Here is a 13,431-nt window from a genome sequence, read left to right as displayed (position 1 = left end):
ACACATTTTGTTTTTTGTTTTTTTTAGTTCAGACCATGCCTTCAACATGGTGGTGGTAGTATGAGGGAAGACTGATTGAAGGAGGGGGGAGAACTCTGTGAACTTGGGCCAGAGTTCTGGGCGGCTTCTGCCTGTAGCTAGAAGGCCAGACCCCCCCACAGGTGTAGTAGGACAGATGTGGGTCTGAGGAACAGGGAGGAGATGGGGTGGCGGTGGGGATTGAGAACGCTTCGTCATGGGAACAGAAGCTGAGGATGTGCATTTATAGGGCATTAGATTGGAAAAAGAAGGGGTTTCAGGCATGTTCCTTTCCCCAAACTTCAGTTATAACTACATACATCTTTAGGCTATAGCTTAAGGCTCCACTCAACAGTAGCAACATTGCATTTTATAAAGAGTCTGTTGTAGCTGCACAGCCACAGTACCATGTGGCTAGATATCCTAGTTGTGACTGTGCTGTAAACTACATTTAGGACGGTTCTGCTATAACCCTTTATCAGTGGCTCTGGTACTATTGGTTAAAATAAATTGGAGCCGAGGGGTCGAGACTTGGAGTCGACTTCAGAAACCCAGAGTCGTGCATCACTCAGTAGAGCTACCAGAACAAGTTTAGCTCTTGCACCCTGTTGCATACAATTCAAATACGGTCTTCATAGTGAATGAAAAACTTGCCTGTTTGTGTATTTATTGTTTATCAGAAATTACATTAACTTTTTAACCAAAATCACCAGGTAACATTTTTTGTATTTGTTGTTTAACTGTTAATTGGTTAATATCCATACTTGTGAGCACTGATGTTTTCCTTTACCAAGTGCCTTGATTTGTTAAATTGAGGGCTGCTTTTTAGGCACAAAATAAGCCTAATCTTTACACACGAACTGATTATCCATATTTGTCTATCCCTGAAAACGGGTTTAATCAGTGACCAAATCTGTTAGTGCTTGTTTTACCTAGAAGTATGATTTGTAAAAGATGTTGTGGTGAGAATTGATCTCACTTTGTTTTTAAATAAAAGCTCTGTAAGAGGAACATGTTGCATGTGCACTACTAGTTTCTTATTCTCAGGAAAGAGGAAACAGGGTTTATATTTTTTGCCAAACTAAACCAGGAAAGCCCCACAATACTAAGAGGCAGGTGTCAGATGTTTTCCCCAACCATCACTATGAATAAGCATGCTAGCGCTGAACTGTTGAACACAGGCTTGGCTGTGTTGTTATAGTGACGTCAGAATAATTTTTGTTGTATACTCAAGCTCTTCTATGTACCCAAGTTAACAAGTAGCTCCTTTTTCAGTACATTCAAAATGAATTCTGCTAGGTCTACACTCTTAACAAGATGGTTCTGCAAGGGTTCTTTAGTAGAAAATGGTTCTATATAGAACCATGAACACTCAAAGAACCCTTTGCATGACTAAATAGTTCTTGGCATGGTGAAATGTTCTTCAGAATGATGGAGAGTGTGTTGTATATGGGTCTGCATAGAACCATTTTGAAAAAGGGTTCTTCTACTGTAACATACTTGATATCGAAACAATAGCAGAACCCTTTTTGGTTCTACATAGAACCATCTACCGCACATTTTCCTTCAATCTGAAGAACAATTCATGATGCAAAGAACCCTTTAATTATGCAAAGATTTCTTTGAGTGTTTGTTGTTCTACATAGAACCATTTTCTTTATTAAAGAACCCCTGAAGAACCAGCTTTTTAAAGCATATAGTTCTTGTGCCATCGTTTCTATTTCTTTCGTACCAACTATCTTCCTAAAAGAGTGCGCCAAAATGAGCATGCAAGCTGGCTGGGACTGACTAGCCCATTTTAGATAGCCAGAAGAAAGTAACCCAAATTTTCTTTTAACCCAGAGTGCAGCAGGGCTCTTCCACCAAGTCTATGATGCAGTTGGCATAATGTGGCAGGCAGCACTGTTGTCTTTGCTGCAACAGGGCAGGGTTCAGTTCTCCACTCAGCAAGAACACTACACCACCAAGAGTCCTTGGGCAAGACTCCTGATCTCTGTAACATGATTAAATTTGTAAGTGACTCTGGATAGGAGCATCTGCCAAATGTGTATCTTAATGACACCACATTTTTATTTCTATTGGATTTACCATTATTTCTACTTATTATTATTTTATTACTTATTATTTCTACTGCCAAGTCCCTGAAGTACTGGAATAGCTCTGCTAGGTTTGGGTCCACTTCTCATGATTCAACAAGAACACATGGATAGAACTAAAAGCTCTAAGACCATTGATTAGTGAAACGCAGTCACCTTGCTAATCGTCTTCTCAGAACTTCTACTTTAATGAGTACCGTTATTTGATGGAAAACAGACACAGGTTCTCGATCAGGGTATGGACAGTTCTAAATTCAGATTAATAACTGCGGCATATCAGTCTGTCAAGTGGTAGAAGTGCTATTAGTCGGCTGTACTATTTGCGAGTCTCCTGTGTTATTCTACTAAATTTCTAAATTGCTTGCCAGCTTTACATAGACATTCTTGAAACCATCTGTCTTTTACGATGAAACACAGAAAAACAGACTAAAACCAAATTATACATTTGCACATTTGCTGGGTGACCACATTAAGGGGCCTGATCATATATATTTCTTGTATTTTGGCATCATGATTCATTTTTACATGACCATTTTCCAACCTCTCTTTATCCCTTATAACTAAACAGCCTGTTTTTGTAATGGTCCCTTTAAGACTGGTATATGTAAATGAGCTCTGTTCTGACTGGCTGCCCTGTGCTCTGTATTGTGCCTCATTCAAAAAGCAGTCACGGGCTTAAAACTTCAGGGTGAATGGGAGGAGCTTAAACTGCTGTAGGCTGAATAGGTGGATATATGTAGATGAATTGGTTTTGTGACATCACAAAAACAACTCAAAATGGATTAATATATATATACATATATACATATATATTCTCCATATAAGGACTGTATGGACTGGGAAACAGATAACATGTTTTGAAACAAGGTTTACATACTACATCACATTCTAATAAGAAAAAAATGAATAAATAAATTATACGTAACATTTAACATAATATATATTAGCTGTACCGGAAGCACAATCATCAGTTAAAACCATATGTTGGGTAATCGTCTCAATTCTTAGGTTCATATTAGGCAAACAGAAAAAAAAATGGACTTCACAGTCCCAGTACAGCTGGAAAGCATTATTTATGCAACACAAAAACTCAATCAAATAAAAGACCTTGGTGTTGTCTTTTTTCCACTTTATTAACAAAATAAACACATACACACATTCACTCACTCAGTTCTTTTCCTGTTTGACTTTTGGACTAAAGAAAGCAGACATGCTCTTCATGCCAGTCTTGTCCACTTTGGCCAGAGACTTCTGAGCTGCTGTCATCTTCTTAGGAGGCTAGCGAGGGAAAAAAAGACCAAAAAAAACAAAAAACACAACTTGACATCTCTAAAGCAACTCAGAAAGTAACCTGCAAGCAATAACAATCAAAAGGCAGGAGGAAAGAGTGATAGAAAGAAAGACAGACGGCCGCCCAAGGGAGCTTCCAGCAAAGCATGAATCAGTTAAGCCCAAAAATCTCCTGTCATCTTCAGATCTGTGTTCTCACTCACTTTTCGGACGAAGTCAGCACTGTTGAACTTGGTGTAGTCTTCGCCTGCTTCCACGGGTTTATCGGACAGTTTCCTTTTCTGTCAAACACGGGACAGTAATCAAAACCACCACAGACTTAGGCTACGTTCACATTAGCAGGTGGAAGTGGCACAAATCTGATTTGCCCGAATGAGACTCAGATCTGATGTTTTCAGGGCTGTGTGGACACAAAGCTGATCTTTTCAAATCCGACCTGAGCCACTTTCATATGTGGTCCTAGATCGGATACGTATCCGATTCGTGGCCATGTGACAATGTGACGCTCAGATCGTAATTCATGTGCTTTTTTTCCACTGCGCCATCTTTCAGCGTTACCATGGCAGCAGCGCCGAACAGAAGGTAAAGCCTGTAAACGGTGGCTTTTTCTCCTAAGTCTCGCTCTAATAATGAAGCTGAGAGCTGATCACGGGATAATAATCTTCTCAGCGAAGCTCGTTCTGCTCGTTAGTTTGTGCTGATGATGCACGTGATTCATTCACTTGACATTACTGAGTAGGATGTGCTCATGTGGGTCATTTCAGGACGCTTGTTCGTCACATTAATGACAGATATTACTAAAACGAGTGTGAACCATCGTGTCAGAGAGGTCGGATTTGAGCAACGAGGCTTGTAATGTGAACGTAACCTTATTCATTAAATCAACTATCCATCTACGCTTCCCCCCAGTGTTAGTCACAGCTAATTCTTCAAACTGCATGACCACTAACCAACTTGTAGGGGTGAGAGTTTGCATATGCATTCTCCATGACATGCAGCCACATCTTTGATGCCAATTGAGCAACATGGTAGACATCTAAATACAGCAGTATACATCTATACATATCAACAAAATTCCCTTGATTGACTAATAACACTCCTGTGGACAGATGACTAGCTGCGGTGAGGCCTGCTGTAGTAGTAAATGTTCAGTGCAGCACTGTTGGAGTGGCTTATCACAGTGAACATGATTCCCACTGACAAAAATAGGTTTACTTAAGCATCTGAACCAGATTTATTTGGGTATGGTCAGAAGTTTTAACTTTACATTGATAAATGTTTGGCCATGGAGGGGCCCACACAAAATGTAAACTGGCCTACCATCAGTTTGTATTAGGGTAACTTGGTTGGTTCCATTTTTCTAGTGTACAACGCACTGTATGGTTACTGACACACACCACTGAACATAAAATATCAACATAAATCACACAAGCTGGGTTTATATCAGAAGCAACATGACACAGTGGTAGCTGAATTCAGTAATTAGATGTGTCTTGATACTTTTGAATATACAGTATATACATATATATGTGATTATGGCCAACATGCTACCATTGTGGTGTTGCAGTGGTTGTTGTAGCCCTTCCTGCAGCACTGCATCTAGTAGTGGGCGGTATGGCCAAAAATGTATCAAGGTAAAATTAAAACTTCTGACCATGTTGGTATCTAAATAAATCTGATTCAGATGCCTAAGTAAACCTATTTTTGTAGAAGTCTTATTATTCTGAGCTGTCCCTTTCTTTTAATAAGAAACATTTTTAACAGCCAAAATAAATCTGAAATAATTTAATTGTGCAAAATAGTAAAAATAAAACTGAACAATATACAGACAAATCTGTCAATATTGCTTTATAATATTCGCAACATTCGTTCTAAATGTTGTTTCGTGCCTGAATTTCTACAAGTTGGTTCTTGTGCGCCTGCATTTTGTTCAGATTTTCTGTTCCACCTTAAATGGAGCAACAGTTTTATTCAGGCACCTGTACAAGCACCTGAATGTGACAGTTGGGACTATTTAGAGAGGAATGGAAATTCGATTTAGAAGTCAATCTCTTATTTTTTCAATTTTTTCGAATTTCTCAAGTCCTTTCTTTCATACATACGTTGCATATACTTGTGTCCTCAACTGTCAGATGCTGCTGGTATTTGGAAAATATTACAGCCATTCACGCTTCAGTACCAGTTGTGAGATGCAGCTGACCGAGTCAGGCAGCTTCTAAGGTGGTACTATAGAAAACAGAAGCTCTGGTATCCGTGTTAGGCTAAGGCTAACCACAAAAGACTGCCCATTCCTTTATGTTCACTGCCTCGAAAACAAAGGGAACTACCTTAGAATCAACAGACTAGACAGCGGGAAATGATCAAGGTTCTGCTTTGTTTTCATCTGACGTGTGACCGAAACATCCTTGACCCAGCCAATCGGCCAAATGAGCTAATGTTCATGTGACTGGCACTGTTAATATGTGTATTTGTGGCATATAATACAATAAATATATTGGACCAGTATATTGGGTAAACCTGCATACCGCACAATACTAACTGCACCCAGCTCAGAACCCAACTCTGCACTTGTAGAGCACCTATTTGGATGCAGTTTACGTAACTGAGTCACGTGCAAGCCAGCTTTATAACATCATGCATCATAACTGCAAACTTTTTTTCTGACCAGTCCGCAGCTTTAAGCCTCCAAAAAGACTGAATTCATTACAAAGCAAACCAGATCATGTAAAGGGGAAAATATGAACACGCAAAGCAACAGGAATTATATATAAATAGACATGAACAAAGCATAAATTCATAAGGTGCTGCATCTGATTTTGTTGTAGAGCAAAGCTGCCCAACAGATATTTAGTAAGCAACAGTGCAAGTACAACCAGATATTATGTGTCCATTAAAAGCAGTGGGCAGACTTTAGTTGCCACAGCAGCCTGATTATAGCAAAGAGACACATTCATCAAAACGGACTGAGGTGAACTTAAGCATGCCATGAATATACATATATACATATATATAAGGACCGTCAAAGTTGACAAGTTCTGCGTTCACACAAAAAATAAATGCTCACGAATTATAGAAAGTAATAGATTCTGACGAAGCTTATTTTGTCCACTCATATAGCTATGACTCAATGTACTGCTTTTAAAAATTCTTTCTTTAGGGTCAATTTGAGCAATTCAGACAAGTGTATTAAGTACACAAAATAACTGATCACAGTATTTTTAAGTCATAATTGCCGTAACAGCCCTAATTTATATGTATGGTGAAAAAAGGAGGAGAAGGAGGCACTGGTATCTGCGACAGACTAGCTGGTTTACCTTTGAAGGAGGCTCCACCTCTTTAGGGCTGGATATTTCAGGTAACCTGTTTAAAGAAGCAGAAATGCTGTATCAAAAAACATGACATATTTCACTATTACAGTATTAAGGTGTAATATTAGTATTACTAATTAGTAATACTGTGCGCAGTTATACTAGCAGCTGTGTACTACATACTATGAACATGTACAGCAGCCCGTGCATGTTAAAGGATTAAAATATTTTAGGCCAAAACATTCTCAAAACTTGTGTGAGGGAGCTTTCAGAGTCTTCAGATGTCTGGTTCCCATCACCACCACTGTGAACAGTTCTGACTTGGTATGCTTCTCTAGAAAGGTTTTGGGGTTGTTTTTACAGAAGAGATTTGGGTGACTATTGACCACTAATATTTGTTAGCAAGGTTTGCCTCACAGCTTCAGTGCTAAACTAAAGAAGCAAAATTTGGACAACAAATATTTTTTGGCTTATCGACTACATCTGGGGGAAAACTGGTTAAATGTGCTTTTTCACTGAACGTTAGTTCACTAGTACATGACAAGGTAAACTACTGTGTGTATGTACACTTACTGCAGGTGCTTGTGTAGGTCTTTGCTCAGTTCTTCACTGATGTACTCCGAGATGAGCCCATGAGCGTATCGCAAGTAGTCTTCTGCAAAATAAGCAATTTTAGATAATTTTAGAACCTGAGCATGCGCTGTGTACACAAAACACTCAGTACAGTGACTCATAGTGCTGGGCAGACTCCAAACAGCAACTCAACACACTTCAAAACACTGACAGCACTGTATTATGGCAGATGATGCTTTATTACATCATTCTGTTTCAAACATGATTCAAATTTGAGATACACCGATTCAATTTTCTTTTTTGGTATCGATTCCTACTCAAATTATTGTTCAATACCTAGTACCAATCAGATTTTTTTCTTAATCAATTTAAAATCATATATTTCATACACTGTGCTGTTACAACTGAAAAGCTCCAAAACATGATATATATTTTTTTTAAATGTTACTAATTACAGATTTTTTAAATGAGGCACACTAGAGGAGCATTTCATATTCAATTATATTCTTCTAATGTATTTTTAAGCTAGAATGCTTAAACTGATCAATATAGATATCTTAACTATTAATTTAAATGTACCAAAATCACCCCAAATATGACCATTTTTAGCCTGCAATAATTAATAAAAATGCAAAAGTCTGAAATGGTTATTTGCTGACTAGTCTAATGTGAAGTACATCAGAATTAGAAAGGCGCTCCTGAACAATGTGTTTATTCTGAAGACTTATTTGTTAAGAGAGGCTTTTATTTTGACATGCTTCAGCTAGGGGTTGCAAACTCTAGTAAAGGACAGTGCTTGAAATGCAGCTGTGGTAAAAACTGCAGTGAACAGGCATGAAAAGAGAACAAAAAAATCAGCTTTTCTGCTAAACACAGAGCCCAAAGTACTTTATTAGCATGGAAATAAGACTGGACTGAAGAACAGCTGGACTAGGTAGGCTTTGAAATAGGAAAGACCCATTTGACTGACATGCAAAACATCCAATACCAGATAATTTAGCAAAACCTTCGCAACGAAAATAAACATGAAGTACCAGCCAGCAAACACACCGTATCGCATCAGTGCATCACTACTTAAAACAAAAGTACATAAAGGATTACTTATATAGACTTATGCATATTTCACAATATTACAGATTATCTATCCTTAAATATGTATCAAAACCATTGTTTTCACAATGCATTTACATAATCAACCACCAGATGTCACCATCATGCAATGTTTCATTCAACAGTGAATCAAAAGTTCAAAGCTTCACTTGTTAGTTACTAAGTCACTCAATCTCCCCTTTACCTTCAGAAGCATCTGTTTCCTGTTTGACTCGGACATATGTAGTGGACTTCACTCCTCCACCTACAGAAAGATCACTCTTCTTGAGTGCACTCACTGTATTCTGAACCTGAAATGACAACGAATTCAAGATTATCTTGGGGAAATAAAGACAGACTCAACCATACACAATGATATTTAAACAAGCACAATTTTTAGTGGTCTTGCAGCTTAAGTATAAATTCTCTAATCAGCTGAGAAAGTTGTACTGAGCAGCACACTAAGGGTCACGGCCATAAACATACATAGTCATACACTTGTGGTCGATGAGCTGATGCTGTAAATCTATCAAAAACTGACTTCATAGGTTGTACAACTGTACAAACCTTTTTCTTCAGCCACTCCAGGGTCTTCTCCTGGTTATGTCTGTGAAACTTCAGATCGCCAACCACTACCAGATGAAAAAGTCACACAAATGTTGACCAAACAAACAAACAAACAAATAAATAAACAAATAAAAACCCTCATCAAAACTTTATAATAGATATGACACTGTAGGTATAAGCTTGCATACCTTTCTCATCTGCCACGTGGTGAACTGAGTCCAAAGCCTGTGTGCATTTCAGCAGCCTTGTGCATCCTGGGTAATCTTCATCCATCACCATCTGCTGCAGCGGCTGGAACTTCCCCTGTGGATGACATCAATATCAACCCAAGATCTCACAGAGCTGAGATCATGCATTCATTTGTTCTTACAGCTCATCTATCAACAGCTGACTACAAATTATAAGTGTAGCACAACATTGTTTACTCTTCTGCACACTTTTATGAAAATGATCTTTGCTGTTTGTCTTCTTATTCTCCAGGGTATATTTTGGTTTGTTCATCTGAATTTACATGACCAAATCGTAAGGCAAATTATTCAGTAACTGCATGAAATAAGTGTAAGTTTTAATTATTATTTTTTTTTTTTTGTAAAAGTTCCCCTAAAATGAACAGAACGTGTTTTATGATCACAAATATTGCTATACATTTACAATTTATTGCTGAAAGCCAAAAATCTTAGAAGCTCTTGGTATTATTTTATAAAAATAATTTTTACAGAGCAGATCACTGAAGAGACGCCATCTGTTTATAGTTTATAGCCCAGATTTGTGGAAAAATGGGTTGACTTTCAGTAGAAAAAAAAAGTGAGATCAGCTTCTTTTATTATAAGGGATTTAAAATTTCATCACCCATCTATTTGACTGGAGAGAAGACAGTTACAGCTCTCATACGACCCCCACCTTTTGAATGTAGCTTATGAAATATGGAAGTTATGAAGAATATGGCGAAGTGTGTTTTGGAATCACCGGTGGTCTCAAGGAGTTGAAAAGGTTACACTGCATGTTTTATGCTGCAGGCATTATTAGCAAAACACTAGGATGACAGGATGCACAAGTTTACCTCCGCTCCACCGCGCTGCAGGTACGGCAACAACAGAAACACTGGATCAACAGCGGTCACATACAGCAGTCTGCCATCTGCAAAGACCAGCAAGCTAAAGTTACAGCTGCATCAAAGCAAGCCTATCACTGGCATTTCAAACATACTCTGGGAACAGGGGAGTGTTCAACATGTTTAATGACCATTACTCAAAGCTATACTATGTAGGTTTTGGGGATTTGGAGACCTCTCTGTAATGTCGGCCGTGTTTTGGACCCCTTCCCCAGGCAGCTAAATCTGATGATTTGATATGGTGCCTTTTCAAAAGTCTTAAAATAATAAATAAAATATCTTTAGAGTTAGGCATATACATTAACAGCTACTAGCACTGCTCTGTAGGCGACCCTGCCAGTCTGCAGTGATAGCAGAGGAGGGTAAAGTTCAGCTCCTCACTGCTGGGCTTTAGTTACATTTAGGGCATCATATGCCTTCAAAGAGGGGGGCAATTATTTATTATCACCCACCCCTAATTCTTCAGTGATACGAAGCTGAAGTCAGATATTCTCCAGCTTCTTGTTTGAATTTTCCCGTTCCACCTTAAATGGAGCAGCAGTTACATTCTGGCACTTCAGGCGTCAGAACTGCCGGACTATTTAAGGTGGAACAGGAAAGTTAGTTAGCTAGCTACCGAGATGTTAGCATACTATTAGCGATTTTTTATGCTTGTTATGAAGAAAACATCATTATATAATACAATGACAGCACATTAAACTAAGATCATACAGTGATTATCGTAATTTTTAACTGGTCTCTTGTGCTTCATCTTGCTGGTTTTTCTTTTTTTTCTCATATCACTCTGTTTGGAGTCTCTGAAAAACCTCAGTTTAGAGGGCCATGTAGCCCCAACACTTCGCCCCCCTATATCTCAACAAAGGTTGGGACACCCTACCCCTAGACGAGAACGCAAAAAACAGAGGACTAAGGGCTCAGTGGCAGGGGCGAGGGGTGAAATGGGATTGGGCCCATGTCTGGCCTCACTAGGCTAATAGGTATAGACCAAAAATGTGGACCATCTGGACGGCCCCGAGGACTGCTTTGAGATTCGATGCCCTAAGATACCAAAAGATGTTCTTCTACACCCAAACAATCCTCTGTACTCAAAAAAGTCCTTTTGTGCCACCTTTGCTGTTAAAATTGTGGGCAGTACAGTCCTAACAAACAGATGCTCAGAGTGTTCTCACCTCTCTGGACTGTCTGGTCAATAAACCAGGAGTGGAAGTCTTCAGTGAAAGCCTTCACCTCATACACGTGCTCATCCCCATTGCTGAAAAGGTACTGAGAGGCAGCACCTATATACATAATACATAACACATAACACATAAGGGCTGTTAGTCATCTAGCTCGATGACCATAATGAGCCATTCAGCTTCAACAAGGCATTTAATATATACATACGCATCAAATATAGATATGTATAAAAATAGAACGCTACCTGTTGCTGGGTTCCTGAGTTTAACGAAGTTGGGGTCGCCGTCATGTGGCTTCGCTGTTTCCAACGCTGAGTCTGTTCACAATAATAGAACATACAGGGTTGAGTCACACTGAGAGAAGACTGAAGAGCATTTTAATGACCAGGCACTGATGCCAAAAGTTCAAAAGGGCTCAAAGGTTTATCTAAAAATGATTTCTCCTCCCTCTAAAACAAAAGTGATGTCACTATTTACTTGTTTGTTCTGTATTAATCACAAAGTTTTCCCACTGTGTGCGCACAAGAAAAAATAAATGAAATATTGGTATTGAGATGCTAATGCTGTCATTCCTTAGCATTGGATTGAAAAGCAAATAAGTGGTAGCGTTATCGCCTATCCCTACATTTGGACTCCAATTCCTATGGAAGCCCATTCCAGCCACTAAAAATAAAAGATCCAGCACCTCATTATATTTTTTTGGTATTAAGTGAATTGCTCTGCCATTATTTTGCAATACTAAGTCATTACTTTGACATACGATCTCACTATTCTGAGATTTTATGTCATTAGTTTCCGAAACTCTCATTCTGAGATGATTTCACATTATTTTGAGACGCTTTATGCGAAAGTTTCTGAAAATAATGAGAAGGTTCCTCACAATAATGAGAAAGCATCTCAGAAAAATGAAATAGTATCTCAAAATAATTGCTTAGTTTCACAAAATAATGGCAGAGCAATACACTTGAGAATTAAAAAGAAATTAGGTGCTGTATTACTATTATTGTTATTATTATTATTATTATTGTAATAAACAAAAAAAAAGCTTTTGTACGAAGCCCCGCCGGTGACATCCTGTATAAATAAAAATAACGCATGGCCATGACTTAGTAAGGCATGGGAATGAAATCCTAATGCGTGGTCACCATGTAGTAAGGCATGGGAACGAGATCCTAATGCATGGCCACGAATTAATCATCTCATTCCCACGCCTTACTAAGTCGTGGCCACGCACTAGGATCTCGTTCCCACGCGTTAATAAAGCATTATTTTTATTTACACAGGATGTCACCAGCAGGGCTCCGTACTTTGGTGCATTCCAGAATGGCCGTGTTTTAATAAAATAATTAAAATTGTAACACTTTAGCGCTGCTGAAGCCCCTACAAATGCTAACAGGTGTCCTTTATAGAGTTTACACACCTTACAGCAACCTAAACATGTGGATTATAAAGACCAACCTCTCTGAAAACTTCAGCTTTCTTATTCGAATCTTCCGTTCCACCTTAAACGGTGACGTTACAACGAGGCGCCTCCCGTGCCTGAGAGCCACAGCTGCACCATTTAAGGTGGACCGGAACATTCGAATAAGAAGGCAGGCAGACGAGGTTTGAACTTCAGCCTGGTAACTTTTATCCACCAGATATGACTTCTCCAACAAATAGAGTGACTCGTTAAGCTGTCGAACCTGCAGCGATGAGCACCCAGCGGTCGTTACCGGTCTGAGGCGAGCGCTTCTTCTTGGTCGTCATTTCGACGGTTTATGTTAATCCGTTAAACTCTGGGACTGAAGAGCTGCAGCACCAAGCAAAAATGGCGGCACGTTTCTCAGTACGCCAAGGGGTGTCCGCAGTTTCTGCAAACTTCTGATAGAAAACATTTCGTAAAAGTACTGATGAAAAATGTATGTATTTTTATTTTTTCAAAGAAAAGGTATTCAATGCTGTAGTATTCCCGGACTAAACTATGTATATTTCGATGTACCCGAAAGTACTTTTACCGTCACCCCCCTAAAATGGTACCTTCCCAACCAGGCCGGTAAACACAGCGGATTTGGCGCCAGTTGGAAATTCTGTACAGCGACGTTTCCCTGTGTGTACAATATAGCTCCAAAAGTATCCGGACACCTCTTTAAATGCGCCATTTCTGATATTTTATTTTTTCTGGTATTTTTTTTTTTGTTCACTTTTATGTGAATTTATTGACC

At 38.9% G+C, this 13,431-nt stretch overlaps 1 protein-coding gene across 2 annotated transcripts; it reads right to left on the bottom strand.

Moving 5' to 3' along the window:
- Nucleotides 1–3,226: 3,226 nt before the first annotated feature.
- On the bottom strand, nt 3,227–13,061 carry rnaseh2b (ribonuclease H2, subunit B). 2 transcript variants are annotated; one of them, XM_036572040.1, is made up of 11 exons: nt 12,913–13,060; nt 11,473–11,544; nt 11,222–11,329; nt 10,002–10,078; nt 9,130–9,244; nt 8,942–9,006; nt 8,580–8,685; nt 7,286–7,367; nt 6,719–6,764; nt 3,608–3,685; nt 3,227–3,392 (listed from the first exon to the last, which is right to left on the bottom strand). In XM_036572040.1, exons 1-11 carry the CDS (start codon nt 12,974–12,976, stop codon nt 3,282–3,284), a joined length of 924 nt encoding a protein of 307 aa, XP_036427933.1. In that variant the 5' UTR covers nt 12,977–13,060; the 3' UTR covers nt 3,227–3,281. The 2 variants fall into 2 exon arrangements, with proteins under 2 accessions (XP_036427933.1, XP_036427941.1); XM_036572048.1 differs by lacking the exon at nt 3,608–3,685 and having other exon boundaries at nt 12,913–13,061.
- Nucleotides 13,062–13,431: the final 370 nt, after the last annotated feature.

The sequence above is a fragment of the Colossoma macropomum genome, unplaced genomic scaffold, assembly GCF_904425465.1.
Source record: "Colossoma macropomum unplaced genomic scaffold, Colossoma_macropomum, whole genome shotgun sequence".
NCBI lineage: Eukaryota > Metazoa > Chordata > Actinopteri > Characiformes > Serrasalmidae > Colossoma > Colossoma macropomum.
The sequence above is the reverse complement of the archived record's forward strand: the minus strand, read 5'-3'. Positions and strand labels throughout refer to the sequence as shown.

Coding starts and splice junctions, on each gene's coding strand:
- rnaseh2b (XM_036572040.1), bottom strand. CDS start 12,976: ATGACGACCAAGAAGAAGCGCTCGCCTCAGACCGGTAACGACCGCTGG. Junction 9,245..10,001: donor TGCAGCGCGGTGGAGCGGAG/GTAAACTTGTGC, acceptor TGTCATCCACAG/GGGAAGTTCCAGCCGCTGCA. Junction 8,686..8,941: donor TGGAGTGGCTGAAGAAAAAG/GTTTGTACAGTT, acceptor TTGTCATTTCAG/GTTCAGAATACAGTGAGTGC.